Source organism: Balaenoptera physalus (assembly GCF_965194825.1).
Source record: "Balaenoptera physalus genome assembly, chromosome: 5".
Lineage (NCBI taxonomy): Eukaryota > Metazoa > Chordata > Mammalia > Artiodactyla > Balaenopteridae > Balaenoptera > Balaenoptera physalus.
Genome location: NC_138884.1, coordinates 131,903,525 through 131,925,565, shown reverse-complemented (window position 1 = coordinate 131,925,565; position 22,041 = coordinate 131,903,525). Strand labels below are relative to the sequence as shown.

At 40.5% G+C, this 22,041-nt stretch overlaps 2 protein-coding genes across 3 annotated transcripts; one reads left to right on the top strand and one right to left on the bottom strand.

Annotated features, from left to right (window-relative positions):
* Positions 1 to 779: 779 nt before the first annotated feature.
* BBS12 (Bardet-Biedl syndrome 12) lies at positions 780 to 18,449 on the bottom strand. 2 transcript variants are annotated; one of them, XM_082462829.1, is made up of 4 exons: positions 18,016 to 18,449; positions 10,453 to 10,515; positions 7,173 to 8,086; positions 780 to 7,067 (listed from the first exon to the last, which is right to left on the bottom strand). In XM_082462829.1, exons 3-4 carry the CDS (start codon positions 8,074 to 8,076, stop codon positions 5,932 to 5,934), a joined length of 2,040 nt encoding a protein of 679 aa, XP_082318955.1. In that variant the 5' UTR covers positions 8,077 to 8,086; positions 10,453 to 10,515; positions 18,016 to 18,449; the 3' UTR covers positions 780 to 5,931. The 2 variants fall into 2 exon arrangements, with proteins under 2 accessions (XP_082318955.1, XP_082318954.1); XM_082462828.1 differs by having other exon boundaries at positions 780 to 8,086.
* Positions 18,450 to 18,462: 13 nt separating this feature from the next.
* On the top strand, positions 18,463 to 21,722 carry LOC309661363 (centrin-4-like). The gene is given in 7 exon segments (XM_082463103.1): positions 18,463 to 19,330; positions 20,006 to 20,056; positions 20,058 to 20,147; positions 20,541 to 20,585; positions 20,587 to 20,659; positions 21,263 to 21,417; positions 21,615 to 21,722. Coding segments are annotated over 7 exon segments (672 nt in total). The 5' UTR covers positions 18,463 to 19,162; the 3' UTR covers positions 21,705 to 21,722.
* Positions 21,723 to 22,041: the final 319 nt, after the last annotated feature.

Sequence of the window (22,041 nt, the reverse complement as noted above, 5' to 3'; positions counted from 1 at the left end):
GTTTTGGGGACTGTAGCTCACAGTGACCTGTCAGTAGCCCCTTCGCTCTTCCTGCTTCCCAATTCTTTTCTGCTGATCTTGCATCTGTGCAGCCTCTGGGTGGGCAGGCACACCTGCCTATAATCTGGAATACGTTTCCTACAATTCCATTACTGGAATTTTTTTAAAGATTATTTTTTGAAGAACTAATTAACCCCTTGTCAAGGAGGAGTTATTTATCTTTGGGAAAATGGGCTATAATGCAGAGGTAAGTTAACTGCAAACCTCTTTGTAGTCTGTAATATTCAAGAGGCAGGTTGGTCTCACAAAGATATCAACACTGCGCTGGTCTTTTAAGAAATGTCTATACCTGCTTATAGATAGGGTTTCTTGAAAACCCCACTTACTTAGATGAATCAAGTTTTTTCAAGGGATTGTCCTCAGTTTGCAAGGACAGAAAAACTACTTGAGTAATTAAAAGTTAAAGGTATTTCTTATAAGAATTAGAAAAACAGCTGATAAACCACACGAGAGTACAAAGTTTTTCTTAAATCTGGGAACAAAACAAACTTACAAAATCTATATTAGAGTGAGACTTCTAGTTTCAAAGGAAAGTATTTATTACAAGATCTACTCAGTACTTAATAGTATGAATACATGCAAATACGAACTTCATAAAAAATAATCTATGCTAAATGAGCTGAACATCTATGTTAATATTAGTGACACATAATCTTCGTACTATTTTAACAAAAACTATGTGTTAATAGTATACAGAGGGAGAATAATATGTCGCTACCTACTCAAGTAAAATAATATCCTTTATTTTTAAAAACAGTTCAATACTCAACATTGTTATTATTCTGTGAACAAAGACGGTATGTATAACTAGAATGATTATCTGTCCAAAGTTCTCAGGTTATCACATTGTAAGGCAAGCACCAAACCAAAAACGATATTCTTTTACCCAAGCATGAGCATAATCAAATTATATTTTCCGATACATTTAAATTAGCCCTGTAAATAAACCAGGCATTCTCTTTTGTTTTGTTGTTACCTTATAGAAAAAAAAAAAGTTTCATATCACAATTAATGCTTAGAAATATAGACTTTGGAGCCAGATAAAACCTTAGTTCAAATTCCAGCTCTACTACCTATTATCTGTGAGAACTTGGGCAAGTTTCTTAACCTCACTAAGCTAATATCCTCAACCATAAAATGGAGAAAATAGATGTTGCAAAGATTGAGACTACATACGAGTTATGGGCTGAATTGTGTTCCTCCGCCAATTCATACCCTGAGGTCCCAAACCCCAGTACCTCAAAATGTGACTGTATTTGGAGATAGGGTCCTGAAAGAGGTAATTAAGTTAAAATGTGGTCACTAGGGTGGGCCTTAATCCAATATGACTGGTGTCCTTACAAGAAGAGGAAATTTGGACAAAGATAGGTACAGAGGGACGATGTTATGAAGACGTGGGGAAAAGACAGCCATCTACAAGTCAAGGAGAGAGGCCACAGAAGAAACCAGCCCTGCCCACACCTTGATCTCAGACTTCTAGCCTCCAGAATTGTGAGAAAATTAACTTCTGTTGTTTAAGCCACCTAGTATGTGGTACTTTGTCGAGGTGACCCTAGCAAAGTAATGCAATACACAAAGAGTTTAGAATGGTGCCTGGAACATGATAGGTAATCAGTAACTTAATTAATACTATTATTTTCTCAGAGCTCTTCTAATATTCATTTCCAAAAACTACACACATAAATTTAGGCCTTATAATGTTCAATTTATGGCTAAGTAGCAAAAGAGACTTTGTTGGGATAGGCAGTCTGCCACGGGCTCTGAGCATCCCTGCATGTCCTTGCTGGGCATTGAGTTCTCTTTTTCCAGGCCATTTCTCAAGCCTGTGTTTGCAGTGAGCAACCTTGAATGATGACGTAATATCTTTCTGCAGACTAAAAATGGGCTTACTTGTGCTTACTATAAAAGTTATGAATCGCCTGAGCTCAGTGTTCCTCTACTGTAACACAAACTACCACGTGTGTAGGCATTCATCATGGGCTCCTGTCACCCCTGAGGGACCTGAGAGCACAGGGGACTAACATAAATTAACATGAAGCTCTGGTTACTTTTATAAAGTCCTTTGTCTCTGACCCAGGAGTCTCGAGTCTTCTGCCAGTGTCGCATGAAATTTTAATAGGCCAACTTGTTAGCTTGTAAACAGAGCAAAATCCCAGACCCTGCATAGTTCTTGCCAGTTTTAACTTGAGAGAGCTACGGTTCTCTGGAAAAGATGAGCCCCAGTGGGTGGGGTTAAGAGATATGATTCCATGGGTTCCATAGTGAATGTTTTCACTCAAGTAGTGGGTAAGGGGGAGGGGATTATGGGCTGCCTACTGTCTACCTGTTAATGAATGTTTGGAGACTAAGTATGAGAGAGAGGTCATACAACTAAATGGTGTCTTGGTTGTTGCCCACTCACGTTGGGTGGGAGAAGGAAGAATGTGAACATGGCAACAAGGCAGCGTGCCCCATGGCACAACCTGAGAAGAAACCGGCTGCTCCCACGAAGTCAAGGGGTCCCCCTGCTGAAAGAAATGCTGTCAGCAAGGAAGAAATACAACTTTTTTATGTGGGATCTTAGTTCCTCGACCAGGGGTCAAACCCGTACCCCTTCCGCTGGGAGCACGTAGTCTTAACCACTGGACCGCCAGTGGCTGAAGAAATACAACTTTGAGTAGACCAAAAATACAAGTTTGTTGAGCACAAGTTGGGCAGCTGATCAAAACCAAAAGTAAACACAGAGTGTGTTTCCTGGCATGGAGCCGTTCTCTCCCTCTACACTTAACACCTCCGGCACCCTCCACCCTGAAGTCATCTGCTGTACGGAGAAAGCCAAGTGTAACGGGGGGACTCTGGGGAAGAAAGTGACTCAAACTTTTATAGCTCTGTTAGATACAGGTGCCCAAGGGACCATGCTACCCAGTCCCTGAGGGAAGTGGCTACTGCGTACAGGGTGGCCCAAGGTACCCAGGACTGCAGGGCACTGGTGAGATGCAATGGCCAGCGGAGGACAAAGAGAAGATCCCTGGAGCCTGGGTGCTCTCCAGATACTAGGAACAGCACGGGGAGAAGCTGCCACCAACACTGAAATGTAGAGTCAAAAAAACAACCCCAAAAACAAAACCTCCCTGCCTGCCACCCTCACTCTCTGCTCCTTCCTGAGCTACCCATCAGGGAGATAACACCAACACTTGGCGACTGTTAAAGCCCCTAATGTGAAAGTGTTAAACTTCTTGGTCCATGTTTCCATAGGGGGAAAAAGTGACTAAAGGTAACTGATAGGATTGGAGCAAATCTTGCAGTAAAGGAAAAAAGTGACCCTGTGGGTGGGTCCCAATGGCCCAATTCAATGTACTATTATCCTGAAAATACATAATTGGCATCGAGGTGTTATGTGCTTAAACTTAAATGCTCATAAAGTGCCAGAGGAGGTTCTCCATTCGGGGTATTGCTACAAGTAGAGAAATGAGACAAGCTTCCTGCCAGCGACCACCATGCCCTAACCCATCCTAACCCATCGACAGGCTGCCATTGAGTGTGCGTGCCTCTGTGCTCTGATACGTCAGATGTTGACTATACAGGTGATATATAGATGTTCTGTGGTTGACAAGTTAGAAGCCTGTCTCAATGGCCCTGACTGTGGCGTTATCTACCTCTACCAGTAGGAGTGACCAATAAACCTGAACAAAATTCAGAACACTGTTTGCCAAGTAAAGTTCCTTGATACCATTTGGAGAGATTCATAGCACTCATCCCTCTGGGAATCAAACAAGCAGATGCTATATCTCCTTGACCACCACAAGCCACCACCACAAAGGAGGCTCAACTCCTTGTTAAGCCTCTTATTTGGTACAGAAGGCAGGACATGATGCCATCAATGGCAGCTCCCAGTTAAGAACACTTACAAGCACAGGAACCAGGATAACCTTGTTTCAATCTGACTGATCATATGCTTCTCTTAATGCCTGAGTGGCCGTGGATTTTGCCGTGCATGGCAACTGAGGCTGAAACTACTGGGTAGCACTACCCATGTGACTTAATCAAATTTATATAATGGTGATTCAGTTCAGGTTTAACAAGAAATCCTGATATACAGTGACCTGGGCCTATTGGGATTATGTGCTTGTATGTGGGGAAAATGGGCCACAAAGGTATCTCCACTAGTGATGGGAGTTGCCTTTTGGCCCATCTATTGCCTCCTGTAATTTTTGGCAATGACACCAAAGACAGGTAAGACAGTCAAAGCTCCCTTGCGTGGTTCATAATGGATAACAATTGGTCTTAGACTACATTCTGGCTAATAAAAAGACCTACTGGCCCTCCCTTGGAACTTACATTTGACTAAATTCAAGACCCTTGGGAACATGAGTGAGGTCAGTACTGCAGCCTGGCTTCACCCTGCTGCTCAGAATCTGTTTTAGTAGCCTTAATTTAGTTGGTATATGAGAACAATTGAATAGATTTGGTATTGACTAAGCAACCTGTCTGCCAGATTAATCAGAGTAGCCGACAGAGTGGCATACTCACATGAAAACTCAAGTCTGGCCAAGAACATATCAGGTTGAAGAGTGAGTTTTTGGAGGAGGCTATCCACTATGGCTCTGAGTGACACTGCGTACTTTCTCAGGATGCCAGGCCTATCTTTACCCAGTCCATGTCTCAGGCTTGTGTTCACACTGAGCAGCCTTGAGGCATGAGGTAACAACTGCCCTTGGACAAAGAACAGGATTGTTTCTGCTTACTATAAAAGCAGTGGCTACCCCAAGTGTTCCTCTTCCATAACACAACACACTGCATGTGCAGGCTGCCATCAGTGGCCCTCTGTGTTGCTTTCGTGGGACTTAGAGAACTGGGGAACTGATGCAAGCCAACCTGAAGCTCTGGCTACTGCTTTTCCTGTGAATAATAAAAGCCCTTTGCCTCTGATCCAAGCATCTTGTGTATTCTGTAGCATCCCATGAAACAGGAGCAGGCTAACCTGTTAAATTATAAGTAGGGTGAACAGCAATCCCACTACTGGGCATATACCCTGAGAAAACCATAATTCCAAAAGAGTCATGTACCACAATGTTCATTGCAGCTCTATTTACTGTAGCCAGGACATGGAAGCAACCTAAGTGTCCATCGACATATGAATGGATAAAGAAGATGTGGCACATATATACAATGGAATATTACTCAGCCATAAAAAGAAATGAAATTGAGTTATTTGTAGTGAGGTGCATGGACCTAGAGTCTGTCATACAGAGTGAAGTAAGTCAGAAAGAGAAAAACAAATACCGTATGCTAACACATATATATGGAATCTAAAAAAAAAAAGGTTCTAACGAACCTAGGGGCAGGACAGGAATAAAGACACAAAGGTAGAGAATGGACTTGAGGACACGGGGAAGGGGAAGGGGAAGCTGGGACGAAGTGAGAGAGTAGCACTGGCATATATACACTACCAAATGTAAAACAGATAGCTAGTGGGAAACAGCTGCATAGCACAGGGAGATCAGCTCGGTGCTCTGTGACCACCTAAAGGGGTGGGATAGAGAGGGTGGGAGGGAGATGCAAGTGGGAGGGGATATGGGGATATATGTATACGTATAAATGGTTCACTTTCTTATACAGCAGAAACTAACACGACAATGTAAAGCAATTATACTCCAATAAAATGTTAAAAAAAGAGACATGTCCAGCTACAGAATAGAATAAAAATATAGAAATAGAAAAAAAAATTGTAAGTAGGGTGAAATCTCCGACTCTGTACAGTTATTGACACACATCAATTATTTTCTCTTGGTAAAAGCTGGCATTTTAGAAACTGTGACTTGGCTATTAGAAAATTTATTATTAGCACAACATATTACCAAAGATTATTTTCCAAAGACTTAGCCAATAACACTACAAAAATAAAAAGCCCTCTGATTCCTGCGAATTTATCTGCGTGTGTCCAAGTCCAGTGATAATTTCACTGTCTGTCTGAAGAACTAACAGTACTAAATCCAAAGCTCGGCGCCATGCCTCAATCTTTGGTGTAACAACGTCATAAACTCTTGGAATCTGTTCCAGTTTATCTGAAATGTCTGAATTTAAAATCCCACTATTTAGTTTACTATATTCATTCAAGATGTAAGATGAAGGAGAGCCAGAGTCTGTAGCATTTTGTAGATGATGTTGAATGAATGTGCCGGCTTCAAATTCTGATGAGTAACTGGCAGTGTTATACAGGAGAGTTGAAAGGTATCTGCGCCATCCATTTGCCAGGCATTTAAGCACAGTCGGTCTGTACTGTGTCACAGATGAGGCCAGCCAAGAGGAAGTATTATGAAGCCATCCTGAACAGCCTTGGTTTCCTTTATTCACAGACTGCTCTGCAAGGATCTGAAGATGGCTAAGACACAAAAATTCAACTGCGCCACCTCCAAGGAAGACCTTTTGCTCTTTTAGAGCATGATACAGACGATAGGCACAAGTCCAGAAGGTATCTTCTTTGGTTTGCATCTGGGCAGTGACTGGACTAGTCAGCACTACTGTCACCAAATTAATTCCTTCTGTTTTTAACACGATTGCCATTCTGTTGATCTGATCTACAGCATCAAAGGGAATGTTTCTCCAGATGGTCACACAGACACCATTGCCCACACAGTTTTCATTTACTTGTGTAATGTAGGCCACCTGCACTGCTCCTGAAGCCTCTGCAAAAGCCTGCATTACATTGCCATTCACTGATCCAATTACCAACCTCTTGTTGTCTGTGCATTTTTCAATTAAGCGTTCAGACACATTTCCTTGTGCCAGGACAAGGTTCACATTGAACTTGATTAATACCTGTAACACATGATCTGTCCACAGTTCTTCTGAGCCATCTTGTTGAAGCTTCAAGCTTTCTGATACTGTTTTAATACTTGCAGACTTATTAAATCCCAGGTGGCGATAATTCTCTGTGAGATCACCTTCAACAAGAACTACCCGGATAGGCTGATTCTGCAATTCCTTGATCAGAGTAGTACTAGGTATTGATACAACAGTGATATATCCTGAACAGACACAAGAAAAAGTTTCAGGTAAACCCGGTAAGCAGCAAGTGAAGATTCTTGAAATGTCAAAAAGAAATGGCATTGTACAGCTGCCTTGTTGCATACGTGCGTTCTGATATTGTAGCCGTACTGCTTCGTCTACTAACTTCATGCTGCTGTGACCTCCGTGACTCAAACCCACCTCCAACTCCACCAAATCATCACATCTATAAGTCTTGGGAGTAGCTGCACTAAGTTGTTCTAGAAATACATCTGGTTTGCTTATCCATTGATTATTACCTGTCCTACTAAAATGTCTACTGTGGGTTAGTACTGACTTTCTGCAGCGGGTGTCTGCAAGTGGACTGTTTTTCAGAGTTTGAGGAGTTTGTGATGTGTTTTCATCTGCTCCAACCTTAGCCTGAGACCTAAAGAGTTGAGGCGATTTAACAGGTCTCCCAGAAAGACTGTAAATGGCCAATGACTGAGAGGCAACATCTTTGAGATCACGCTCTTTCTGTATCAAACCAGTACCTGAAGGGATTTGGAGAAAAGGGTATATGCTGACACTAAATGTTTCAGGTCCAGAAAATGTCTTTGTGTTAACCATACGGTCAAATACATTGTGGATAGGTACTTGAAGGGAAACTACCTCTTCACTGCATAAATTCAAGCCTTCTGACATTACAGACACTATTAATGAAATGGGGACGCCCAAATGAAGACATTCTTCAGCAGCACTGCTCCATGCACCAACAAGAAACAAAAGAGTACTGGTTCCAGTTCTGTATGTGTTATTTTGTGCTTGAACTGCTTCATTGAGAAGTTGTCCCACTGCACTGGTTAAATCCAAACTTTCAAGAAGCCTTACTGTTGAACTGATTAACACACTTCCATGACACTCTTCATCTATAATAAATTTGGATGATTTTACTGGGCCTAGGAAAGTTCTTCCTGTTTCTGCAAACGATGAAAGCTGTTGAAGTCCCATGTGCCTTCTTTTGTTTATGACCCTGCAAGCCATCACCATGAATCATCATCTGCAAATAAAATTAAAACTGGGAACTTTATTCAGTGCAATTCATGGTTATAAAAGATGCTTATAAAAGAAAAGTAAGATACAGTCCCTGCCTTCGAGGAGTTTCTGATATATGTAGTTTCCATGAAATATGGTCAGTGCAATGATACAGCATTATAATGATATTAATGATAAGGGTATGGGTGTGTGGAGGAGGAACACTTCATCCAACAGGGGAAGTGGATCATGCAAGCAACAGGCAATATTTCCAGAAGAACACAATGTCCGAAATGAGTCTTGAAGAATAATTTGAAAAAATAATTAGCAAGTTGAAGGAGGTAGTAGTAAATGCACATGTATGTGACAAAAACACAGTGTACAAGTAATTTAGTTTCACGGGAATATAAAGCAAGTAGTGGGGAATAGTAGGACATGAAGTGTTAGAAGAGGAAAGGGGCTGGATCATGAAGGGCAGTACGCGCCACATCAAACCTGACCCTACTTATAACGGGAAACATGGAAGTGCCTTAAGGGGGGAGATGAAGAAACAGCTTGATGTAGTGTCTGAAAGCATGTACTCTGAATCTAGAAGTCTGGGTTTGAACTCGTCTCTACTGCTTACTAACTGTGTAGCCTTCAGCAAGGCTTAACTTCTTTGCCCTGTTTTCACATGTGAAAAATGAGGATAATAACAGAATCTACTTCATAGGGTTATTACCAGGAGTAAATGAGTACAGTGCTTAGAACAGTGCCTGGCACATAGTGCTTTATGAGTACTTGCAATAACAATAATAAATTTATAATAGAAAACAAAATAATATTAAATAATATTAAAAATAAAATTAAGTAATATTAAAATTATTAGTAGTATTTATTATTAGTGTTTCGGATATATTACCACTCTGATAACAGTGTAGAGAACTGACTGGATGAGTGCCAGACTGGAGGCAGAGAGGCCATGGTTATCTAGATGAGAAATGTGGAAGAGGGATGGAGGTAAAGGATGGATTTGGCTATTGATTAGAATATAAAGGGGGGAAAAGTACTGTTTAAAAGGAAGTTCAAGGGCTTCCCTGGTGGCACAGTGGTTAAGAATCCGCCTGCCAACGCAGGGGACACGGGTTCGAGCCCTGGTCTGGAAAGATCCCACATGCCACGGAGCAACTAAGCCTGTGCACCACAAATACTGAAGCCCACGCGCCTACAGCCCGTGCTCCGCAACAAGAGAAGCCACAGCAATGAGAAGCCCGTGCACCGCAACGAAGAGTAGCCCCCGCACGCCGCAACTAGAGAAAGCGCACACGCAGCAACAAAGATGCAACACAGCCAAAAATAAATAAATAAGTAAATAAATAAATATAAATTAAAAAAAAGGAAGTTGGAGAGCAATTAGACTTTTTCCAGGTAATATTTCAGAATTCACATCTAAAACTAATAGGAAGAAGTTATAAGAGAAAAACCTTAGCCCAATAGAAAGAACTTTGTAACGAGTACCCTCTAATTGAAAAGCTGTCTGTAATAAAATAACCTGTCTTGTGAGGTATGGGCTCTTAAAGCACTACAGCTAAAACTGTAGATAACATACACTTCTCTTCCAACTCTAAGACTTTATAATTCTTCAAGTATATATATATACATATTTTAATATTTTTAAAAAATATATTTATTTATTTGGCTGTGTTAGGTCTTAGTTGCGGCACGCGGGATCTTCATTGCAGCAGGCGGGAGGGATCTAGTTCCCTGACCAGGGATCGAACCCGGGCCCCCTGCACTGGGAGCGCGGAGTCTTAGCCACTGGACACCAGGGAAGTCCCTCGAGCATATTGTTTACCACAACCTTTTAAATCCAAAATATCAAAAAGCAAACAACTCTCGGAGTTTTTGCTTTTCCTCTAATGCTGGCCACAGCACTGGTAAATTTGTTCCTGTAATACCTAGAGTCATCCTTGATTCTGAAGAGCTCCACAGTTCCAGATACACCTTAGGATCAGCAGGAAGCCACAGCACCTGTTGCTCAAGAGTAGCTTCCTAGAGGCTTTCAAGGACTAAGGAGAAAAGCCAGTACAGCCTAAGAAAACATATAATAAATTGTTTGAACTCAGCTTCAAAACCTCTTTTGTGAAATTTTCAGTTCTGTAAAATAAAAATAAAACTCTTGATATACTCAGGTATATCCCTAGACAGCATCAAATTATACTCTAGACTCCAACAATCCTGAGACCCATCCTGTCTTACAGCTCTCTTATCTTTACCATATTTTTGCTGTCCTCCACCCCATATTATCAATTCTCTACTTACCCAGTTTAAATTCCCATTTGCGGATTATAATCATTCTCTTGTACATAGACTCTCAAAGTCCTTGTCTCTCTTTTGGTTCATCTTACTCACCTTGAAAAGCCACTAATCCTGATGAAATCCAACTCTGTCTACTCCATGTTTACCCTGGGGCAGCTGAAAATAAACAGAAAAACACACACAACCACGCTGACTGGTGCCATTTTAAGTTCATGACTCCACACTGCAAGTGGCCCTTAATACTGCCTGACAATCTATTTTGTTAGTCCTTTTGTCTTTTTTTAAATGGTTATTGGGTTCTATTTTTAAAAATTTCATCTACTCCTGAGTACAAAGGACATTCCATATTTCTTCTAAAAGCTTTATGGTTTTAGTCTTTTTTTAAAATTGAGGTAAAGTTCATATAACATAAACTTAACCATTTTAGAGTATACAATTCAGTGGCACTTCGAACATTCAGTGTTGTACAACCACTACCTTTATCTAGTTCCAAAATATTTCCATCACCCCAAAAGAAAACTCTGTAGCCATTAAGCAGTTCCTCCCTGTATGTCTCCCCGCCCACCACCTGGCAATCACCAACCTGCTTTCTTGTCTCTGTGGATTTACCTGTTCTGGATATTTCATAGAATCATATAATATGGGACCCTTTGTGACTGGTTTCTTTCACTTAGCATAATGTTTTAAAAAAATTTTTTATTGGCGTATAGCTGCTTTACAATGTTGTGTTAGTTTCTGCTGTACAGCAAAGTGAATCAGCTATACGTGTACATAAATCCCCTGTTTTTTGGATTGCCTTCCCATTTAGGTCACCACAGAGCACTAAATAGAGTTCCCTGTGCTGTACAGTAGGTTTTCATTAGTTATCTATTTTATACATAGTATCAATAGTGTATATATGTCAATCCCAATCTCCCAATTCATCCCACCCCCCTCCGCATAATGTTTTTGAGGTTCATCCACATTGTAGTATGTGTATTTCATTCCTTTTTATGTATGTATGTAGGTAGCTATCATTTTGTTTATCCATTAATCTGTTGATGGACATTTGGATTGCTTCTACTTTTGTTATTTTTAAATTTATTTTTATTTATTTATTTATTTATTTATTTATTTATTTATTTATTTATGGCTGTGTTGGGTCTTTGTTGCTGTGCATGGGCTTTCTCTAGTTGCAGAGATTGGGGGCTACTCTTCGTTGCAGTGTGTAAGCTTCTCACTGCGGTGGCTTCTCTTGTTGCGGAGCACAGGCTCTAGGCACGCGGGCTTCAGTAGTTCTGGCTTGCAGGCTCTGGAGCGCAGGCTCAGTAGTTGTGGCGCACGGGCTTAGTTGCTCCTCAGCATGTGGGATCTTCCCGGACCAGGGCTCGAACCCGTGTCCCCTGCACTGGCAGGTGGATTCTTAACCACTGTGCCACAATGGAAGTCCCCTGCTTCTACTTTTGGATTATCGTGAACAGTGATACTAAAACATTTGTCTACAAGTGTTTGAGGACCTGTTTTCAATTCTTTGGGGGTACATACATAGGAGTGGTCATTTGATAATTCTGTGTTTAAGTTTCTGTGGAACCGCCAAACTTTTCCGTAGCAGCTGAACTATTTTACTTTCCTACCAGCAGTGTACAAGCACGTAAATTTCTCCACACCCTTGCTGTATTAGTTTCCTAGGGCTGCTTTACCAAAGTACCACAAATGGCGTGGCTGACAACAATACATATTTATTATCTCCTGGTTCTGGAGCCTAGACGTCTGAAATTAAGGTATCTGCAGGGCCATGCTCCTTCTGAAGGGTCTAGGGAAGAATGCTTCCTGCTTCTTCCAGCCTCTGGTTGTTCCCACAGGTCCTTGGCTTTGGCAGCATAACTCCAATCTCTGCTTCCCTTTCACATGGCCTCTTAAAAAGACACCAGTCATTGGATTCAGGGAGTGCCTTAATCTGGTATGACCTCATCTTAACTAATTATATCTACAAATAAGTTATTTCCAAATAAAATCACATTCTGAGATTCTGGGTGGACATGAATTGGGGGGGGGGGGACACTATGCAACCCAGTACGCTCACCAACACTTCTGTTTTTTTGCGTCATTTTTGTTTTATAATAATAGATATCCTAGTGGATGTGAATGATATTTCATTGTGGTTGTTTTTCAAAAGACGTTGAGCATCTTTTCATGTGCTTTTTGGCCATTTGTACACCTTCTTTGGAGAAATATCTATTCAAATCTCTTTCCCATTTAAAAATTGGGTTGTTTGTCTTTTGGTTGTTGAATTGTAAGAGTTCTTTATATATTCTAGATACCAGCACCTTATCAAAATATGATTTGCAAATATTTTCTGAGTCTGTAGGTTGTATTTTCCACTTTTTTGATAATGTACTTTGATGCATAAAAGTTTTTAATTTTAATGAAGTCTAATTTGTCTATTTTGGTGTCATATCTAAGAACACATTGCCAAATCCAAAGTTATAAAGATTTAACCCAATTTTTTCTTCAAAGAGTTTCATCATTTCATTTCTTATATTAAGTTAACTGATACATTTTGAGTTGATTTATGTATATGGTATGAGGTAGGGTTCCAACTTGATTCTTTTGCATTTGGATATAAAATCATCCCAGCACCATTCATTGAATAGACTGTTCTTTTCCCCACTGATTGGTCTTGGCACACCTCTGTCAAAAATCAACTGGCAACACATGTATGGGTTTACTTCTGGACTCTCAATTCTATTTCATTGGTCTATATAAGCATCCTTAAGCCAGGACCACACTGCTTTACTCTAGCTTTGTAGTAAATTTTCAAGTCAGGAAGCGTGGGTCCTCCGACTTTGTTCTTTTTGTTTTAGCTTTAACATTTATGTTTATAATTCATCTTAAGTTGAGTTTTGTAAATGGTGTGGAGTAGGGGTTGTTTTTTCCTTCTTGGATATCCAGGTGCTCCAGAATAATTTGTTGAAAAGATACATTTAAAAAGACAAGACTGGCCTTTTGCTTTTGTTTTTCATTCCTAACACGTTTTGGGAGCTTACTACGTATGAAGCAGTTTACATGCATTATGCAATGTAGTTCCCACAACAACAATATGATTAACTTATTATTGTACCATAATTAACACACACACACACATATAAATATACTATAATTAACCTATTTTAATTATGTATCAAATGAAGAATAATTAAGTAACATATAAAATCTCACGGCTAGTAAGTAAAAGGTTGGAACTAAAACCCACATTTGTCTAATGCCAAAGTCCCATGTTATTATTACAATACTGCTCTCTGGCTGCCCCTCTACCTAGCATGATAGTAATTCACACTCTCTTTTGTAGACTCTTCCACTGCAATTCCCACTTCCAAGCCTTTCGGCCTTTTTCCAAGCCTTGTTTATACCCTTAACATGGATATGCCCAATTTTTTCAGGTGTCAGAGTCTCTGTTTATGGTTTCCTTTCTATACTATGTTTAAATCACAGCATATCACTGTATGAATGGAAAAGTCATAGAGAATTTAGAGCAAAAGGAATAAGTCATGGGCTATTTCAAACTTAGTCTGTATTTAATTTATGTGAAAAACGTTTCCCAGAGAAGGTATGAAATTAAACAAAACTAATCTACAAGCAAAAAGTCATATATAGCTGATTAGCAAAGTTAATATTCAAGAGATCTGTCTCAACATTTGAAAAACCTATTCCAAGTTTCAGCAGTAAATTTTTTTAAAAAAATAGTCTTAGCATTCCCAAGTTTAGAAGAGTTCCTAAATGATTATTTTGAAGAGATGATAATTCACTACAATTAACATAAAATAAAAACTCAAACAAGAATCCCTCTCAGAAAAGACTGAGTATAAAAAGGTAAAGACCGTAAAGAGGATGGCGAAATAGATCATTTCAAAGATGAAAAATACCTCTGGCGACTTTTCTTGGCACTGAACTGACACGATTTGATTCTTGTCTGCTATACGTCAGCACCAGTGTTTTCCACAAACAGCTCTCCATTTCATTACTGGGATCCCTAACAACTTTACTTGCCACCTTAATGTTCCTTTAACTTTTTAAGTGTGTCATAGAAGAGCAGAGTCAGACTACTTGACCGAGATCTTTGACATCAGAAGTAGCCTTCTTTTCCTAAGATCACGTCTAGTCTTGTCTAAGGTACTTGGCTTCAAACACTAAGATATGCAATGTGTTTCAGGAGCTGCATTTTAAAAAAATAAATATTTTCTGACAAGTATGATTAGCTACAAAACGAAGAGTTTGCCTATCTCCAGTCCATTCCCAATACAGTCTAATCATATCACTCCACTGCTTAAAAACCTCCAACTTAGAAAGTAAAGATTTTACTCCTTTGTCTGTCACAGGAATCCCTTTAAAAAATTAACTGAAATGTTTTCACTCCTCGGCTCAAATATCTGCAAAGCCTTCCCATTTTACTCGAGTGAAAGTCAAAGTCCTTATGACGCCCTAATAACCTGTACTCCTCCCTCTTACCTCTCTAACTCTCCTACTACTCTATCCCTTGACCGCTCTGCTCTGGCCTCCTTTCTGTTCCTGGAACATGCAAGGCATGCTTCCTACCTGTGTTTCTGTTCTACTTTTTCCCTCTTTCTGGGATGCTCTTCCCCAAGAAATCTATTGTCTCACAGCTCTATATAATTATGCAAATCTCCCCCGTTCAACGAGGCCTATCCTGAGCATCCTATTTAACACTGCAAACTCCTCTTCTCCCTTTACATTCTGGATTCCCTTTATTTGCTCTAATTTCTCTTTTCCCATAACATTATCACCTTATAAAATAGTACATACTCTACTTATTTACTATTTATTGACTATGTCCCTCTGTTGGAATGTAATTCCCAGGAGGGCAGTTTTAGTCACTGACGTATCCCATATACTGATAACACTGTCTGACACATTGCAAGTACTCAATAAATATTTGACAATGTGGTTTTCACCACATTTATTATCTTACATTTAAGTACAGAACTGAAATAAGACTAAACAGATGCCATTGTCAGTATTCCTCCACCATAAATTTAAGGTTCTACCACCTCTGGAGTCGACATGATTGCTATTTGGCACTGCCTTGGTTGAGGCCCTTTAATTGCTTCCAAAATGGTTCCTCCTTCACATGGTTGTCAGAACTATCTTTGAAAAGCACAAACCTAATCAGATCACTCTATTGCCTAAAACAACTATTCATCTTAGAAAATAAAGTCTTTACCTAGGTAAAGGTGTCCCATAATCTGACTTCAATCTAATTTATAAGGCTCACCTTCCACCTTTCCTTATAAACCCCATGATCTAGTCACACTACAACATACATTTACTTTCATTTCTGCACATACTATCCTCTGATTTGAATACCCTACGCTTTCTTCACCTTGGCAAATGCTATATATCTTTCATGACCCAAATGCCACATTTTTGATACAGCCTCCTCCAATGCCTCAAGAAGTAGCACCTCCTTCCTGGACTGCCAAAGTACTGTCTACACACATCTACTAAAGCACTTAGCACCCTGAATTAAAAATACTGTATTTAGGTCTGTGCCTATCTCCCCCACTACTCTGTGGGTTCCTTGCTTTCATTCATCTTTATACTCTACACTCAGTTCCTTTCAAACTCACCCAATACATGGCATAGTACGTGATATGTAGAAAGCATTAAATAAATTTAGTAGATTTAAGAGTGATAATAGGGGGCTTCCCTGGTGGCGCAGTGGTTGAGAGTCTGCCTGCCAATGCAGGGGACACGGGTTCGAGCCCTGGTCTGGGAGGATCCCACGTGCCGCGGAGCGGCTGGGCCCGTGAGCCACAATTGCTGAGCCTGCGCGTCTGGAGCCTGTGCTCCGCAACAGGAGAGGCCGCGGTGGTGAGAGGCCCACGCACCGCGATGAGGAGTGGCCCCCGCTTGCCGCAGCTAGAGAAAGCCCTCGCACAGAAACGAAGACCCAACACAGCCATAAATAAATAAATTAATTTAAAAAAAAAAAAAGAGTGATAATAGGTTTAACATTTTTCTAGATTAATATTATTAATGTTCTATAGTAAAATTAAATTAGTAACAGCTATTTTTCAAGACTGAGTACTTCCTACCTAAGACCTAGAAACTGCAATCTGAGCCTATAATTGAAAAATCATTTTCACTAAAAGTTAATGTCCCAAGTATAAAAGCCTAAATCACAGAATGATGTAAAAGCAGGTGAACACACTCTGCAGCCTTTTAGTTGCCATAAGATCAAACTTGATCCAGGAGAGCCTAAAAATTAGAATTGTTTCTACATATTTGGTCATTATTCATTTCTGGTCTCAGAAATCCCTTTAATATTAGTAGTAAAGAAGAAATATATGTCCTTGAAACTAATCAAGAGCAACTTTCTCAGTGAGATTAATGGCCTGAAAAATCAATATACTATAATTAAGTGACTGAATATTTTACTTAATTCACGAACTATCTTGAATTTGCATCATTTTAATTTTCACTGGGGTAACTTTTCACAGAAAAATCACTTCTGATATTAGAATAACTTTACCTATTTTCCAGAATCCTGAGGGTTTTTTTTTGTGTGTGTTTTTTTAGATCAATTATTACAATGCTTGGGTGTCTGCCTGGTATAGAATGTGAGCAAGAAAGGATGATGGTTTTGGAAAATGTGCCATGTTTCAACTAACTAAAGTAGGAAAAGTGATTTGGGAGACTACTTCAAGAATGTACTTTGCACATTTTTCTTTCCTTACCTTCAAGGAGATAAGTGGGATAAAGGGAAAAACCTAGGCAAAACTTAATGTTCTTCCTGAATCCACTGTTGGAGAATCCAGGATGATTTTTAGAAAATAAAGTACTTAACTCTAGAAAAGGCACTGCAGGAGGCATAAAAAAAGAGTCCTGATGTGTAAGTGATTAAACGTAATAAGTTTTAAGAGACTATCACCTCTTCATTCCTACCACCTCAGTCCTTCCCCCTCACCCTTAGCTGGTCCCGGACCAGATTCAGAACTGGGCAGAACCAGCAAGTCTGGCCCTTTGGCCAAGAATTTGCTTTGGTTTACAGCAGTTATATGGGCATCTGAATCTTCACAGTTACTGAGTCAAGTGGATTTTCAGGCTACCTATGTCGGACTCAGTGCGGATCTATGCTGGATATATTTGGAAAACAGGCCAAATCTTGGGATTCAACCAACTGAACGGCTGTGGGTTAGAATGTCGGGGGCGTGGAAAAGTCTGATGGTGATTATGGGTGGGTCCAAAGTCCAACCCCGCAAACAAACGCTACAACAATGGTAAAAACTCTTTCCTATGCAGGGAGTCTTCATGTGCATCCCAAGACCCGCACTGCCCCTGTGCCCACACCACACCTCTCCTGTAAAGAAATGCTGCCTACCAGGCCAGAATCGCTGTGAACCAAGGAGGAGGGAAGTCGCTAAAGTCCAAGCCCCAGGCACTGTGGAGGCTGAGGGATGCCTAGCGGCGCAAGGTAAGGGCAGTCCCCTCCGCCTCTGGTAATCCGGCCGGTAAACCGAAGCTGGACCAACTCACCAGACCCACCAGGCTCTAGAGTCTCATCCCTTCTCCCGGCCCCAAGAGGTTAGAAAAGCAAACAATATCTCCCCACATCTCCGTCAAAGACTTAGCAGTTGGTAGAAGCACCTCGCTACGAACCTCGCTCTTTTCTCCATCCCTACGGGAGGCTCCAGTTCCCCGAAGTTCTGCCTGGCACTGGGACGCCAAAACGCCCGGGGGAAGAACCTTCCCTTCCGGTTCGCATTTTGCGCAAGCGCGCCGCGGGCCCAGCTGGGCTAACGGATAGTCCTGGTTGCTAAGAAACCCTACGGAAAGTTCCGCTTAACGGTAGCCAGGGAAAGGCAGAACGTTACGCTATTGGTAGAGAATAGAGAGGGGGCTGGCCTCAAGGACCTTCTTTTCTGACCATTGGGTGGGATGACTGTCAATCAGTAGGGGCAACCTGGGTGGGCGAGGCCGCAGAGAGGTCGGCGAGAGCGGCCTTAGCAACGGCTAGCAGGCTGTGAAGACTGCCGTTGGGCTGCGCGGCGGGCGGGTGAAGCCCGGAGGTCCCGGTTGAGGGCGCCGGTCGGGGACATAGTGAGTGCGAAGCTGCAACCACTTACTGGGGCTGGGCTGGGGCTGAAGTTTCTCCCCGGAACAAGGAAGGAATTTAGTTTATGAAATGTATTATTCGCCTCCTTTCATGATCCTCGAGTGTCATTAGTAACCCCGCCCTTCGTCGCCGAATAGAAGCTCACTGTCCATAACTCTAGAGACAGAAGAGCGGTTCTCCAGTTCATTTTTTCCCCTCCTCAACCCCAGTAACCGCTACTACCAACGGTGTTGGAGACAGAAACCGCTGTCTAGCTAGAAATGAATTGAATACAGAGAATAAGATGCTTTAAAACCGTTGGAGGGCCTGGGCCTCTAGGAAAGACATCCAGAACTCTGAAAAAACTGGCCGGGGTAGCTACAAACTCTGCCACTGGAACTGTTGAAGACGAGTGTATCTGCAGTCCAGGGATCAAGAATCTGCTGCTGCCACAACCAGTCTTAAGATATGTGAAGCTGGCATCTAGATACACGGGACGTGGAGTCTCTGCCACCCCTGCTTCTTAACCCAGAGCTGGAGACAAGATACTGAAATGAGGCTGCAGAAGAATCCCAGGAGTAACTCTGGGACCTTGCTTGCCAGCAGAAAATGGCAAATTGCAGGAAGATGACCTCCATCTTCCCCAGATACTGATAGTTGGTCCAACACTTATTCTTCTCCAGGTCTCTGGAGTAATTTTTCACCTGGAAAATGTATTTTTTCATTTCTCAGTCTCTGCAACATAGAAAAGTATGTGAGAAGGTGGGAAAGGAAATGATGTTCCAATCAACCATGTCTCACAAAATAAATTTTATTATGAGACATACAGGCAGAGATGAAAGTAAATACGTGTTAAACACTGCTGTTCAGATATACCAAGTAAGGGACTTCCCTGGTGGCGCAGTGGTTAAGAATCCGCCTGCCAATGCAGGGGACACACGTTCGAGCCCTGCTCGGGAAGACCCCACATGCCGCAGAGCAACTAAGCCCGTGTGCCACAAGTACTGAGCCTGTGCTCTAGAGCCCGTGAGCCACAACTACTGAGCCCACGTGCCACAACTACTGAAGCCTGCGTGCCTAGAGCCCGTGCTCCGCAACAAGAGAAGCCACAGCAATGAGAAGCCCGCGCACCACAACAAAGAGTAGCCCCCGCTCACTGCAACTAGAGAAAGCCCGCATGCAGCAACGAAGATCCAATGCAGCCAAAAATAAAATAAAATTAAAAAAAGATATACCAAGTAAGGCCAATTGTTTTCTGACATAACATCTACTATTCTAGCATGTCTTCTTTGCCTCTTTTCCCTATCAAAAGTCACTAATTTGAAGGAAAATCGTAAGATGTAAAAAAGAACCAGGCTTTCCAGCAAGATATGAATAACTAAAAGCACAAATGTTAGCAAAGGGAAAGGGGCAAATTCTTGAAGTTCATTATATGGTAGGGAATAGGATACTTGAATATGTTTATTATATTTAATTAGTTCATCATTAACTCTTCTGGTTCTGGTACTTTTTCTGGTACAGTTTATCTTTTACCCACATGTGTATTTATTACAGGCATCCAACTGCCGCACAAGTTCAGGCCAATGGAAGAAAAGAGCATCAGAAATTGAATGAAACCCAAAAGCAAGAAATTAAAGAGGGCTTTGATTTATTCGATGTTGATGGGTCTGGAACCAGAGATGTGAAAGAATTGAAGGTTCTGAAATTACTTCTAATTCCAAAATATTTGAAAAACTATCATTGTTTTGTTGCAATCTTTAAATCTTTCTAACAGTAGCCTTCTGAAAGCTTGATATAAAATCTCTTCAGTGCAGACACCTACCCCTGCAGTGTACATGCCTGGCCTGCGTCAACAAAACAGTATCTTGTTAAGCATTTTATTCTTGTTTTATCAATGAGTAGGCCAAAGCCCATCGTGTGACAGTGACGTCCTATGGCACGGTAGGACTGGAACCTAAGCCTGCTGACCTGACTTTCTAGGTTTAAGCCTAGTCCATAGTGAAAAAGAGAGAATCTAGTAATTAATAGGTAGTTTAAGAGCTAGGAATGAGATTGTGGCTTATTATAATTTATTTGCTTTCTATTTCAGATTGCAATGCGGGCCTTAGGATTTGAACCAAAGAAAGAAGAAATTTAAAAAAATGATAGCTGAAATTGACAAAGAAGGAATCGGCACCATTAGTTTTGAAGATTTTTTGGCCATAATGAGTGTAAAAATGTATAGTAGTGATTTTGTTTTTCAATGAAATACAAGCAGTAGCCTTCTACAATTTTTGGCTGAAGCAATCACAGGAAGAATTGGAACTAGGTCTTTAAAGATGGGTAGGATTTAGATAGATAGGAATAACAAGATTAAAGATGTTTTCAGGGTAGTAATGAAGACTGTCCAGTGTGGAGAAGAGGTTTTTTGTTAGGAAATAATAAGGATATATGGCTGGATAGAGAGAACGGGGCCAACATTTTTAAGCCTTGAAATCAGCAAACAATTTGAGTGCCTATTTGTGTCAGGCACTACCCTAGGGAGCATTGAATGAGACAACCTCCCTGTTCTCTTGGAGCTTACATTTTTGAAATGGATCTCAGTTACTGAGGTTAATACAAGATAGATTCTCTTTATCACCCTGTGGCTCTTCCACTTAAATAAACCCTGAGTTTCAATACCTTGAGGGCAGATGTGAATGCATTGGAATAATTGTTAAAAGTCAGAGCAGTAAATAGAGCTCAGCTACCTGCTGTATTGCTATTCTAGACCTCAAAGACCTATACATCCAGACTGATCAACTAAATAAATGAAAGACTAATGACATTTAGTTGTTTCTGTTTTTAAGAGTGAAAAAGATGAAAAAGAAGAAATATTGAAGGCTTTCAAATTATTTGATGTTGATAATACAGGAAGTATATCACTAAGCAATATCAAGAGGGTTGCTAAGGAACTAGGGGAAAATTTGACAGATGATGAACTTCAGGTAAATTTTACTTATTTGTATAATTATAATTTCACATATAACTTATATACAATTATAATTTATAGTTATATTCTTTAGTTGTATTAATAAATACATTTAAAATAAAATTTGGTTTTGAGTATGTATTTGAATGTTCATTTATATCATTATTCCTTTTTAATAGATTTCACATATCCTATTTACATTTCATTTTACAGGAAGTGCTTGATGAAGCTGATCATGATGGGGATGGAGAAATAAATGAGGAAGAATTTTTGAGAATGATGCAAAAGACCACTCTTTATTAATACTGTTTTTTGTTCCTTTTTGTTATAAGTTCCATAATATCTGTATGTATTCATTTTCAGTGTTTAGTTTATGTACACAAACTGGTCTCTTGATATCTAGTCCATGTGAGAAGTTACACGTTTCTACCAATATGTTGTTAAATCTGTAGCATCAAGAAACAAAGGAAATGTAGTGACTTCCTTGAACCATGAATCTGAGAACACTATTAATTCCAAGTGCTATTTTTAGAGCCCCAGGGTCCAAAGACTTAGATTTTTTTTTTTAATTTAAGGAAATCAGCCCCACATCATATGAATTTGACAAGCAAGCCATTACTTTCCCTGTTACTTTCCTTTT

Coding starts and splice junctions, on each gene's coding strand:
- BBS12 (XM_082462828.1), bottom strand. CDS start 8,076: ATGGTGATGGCTTGCAGGGTCATAAACAAAAGAAGGCACATGGGACTT.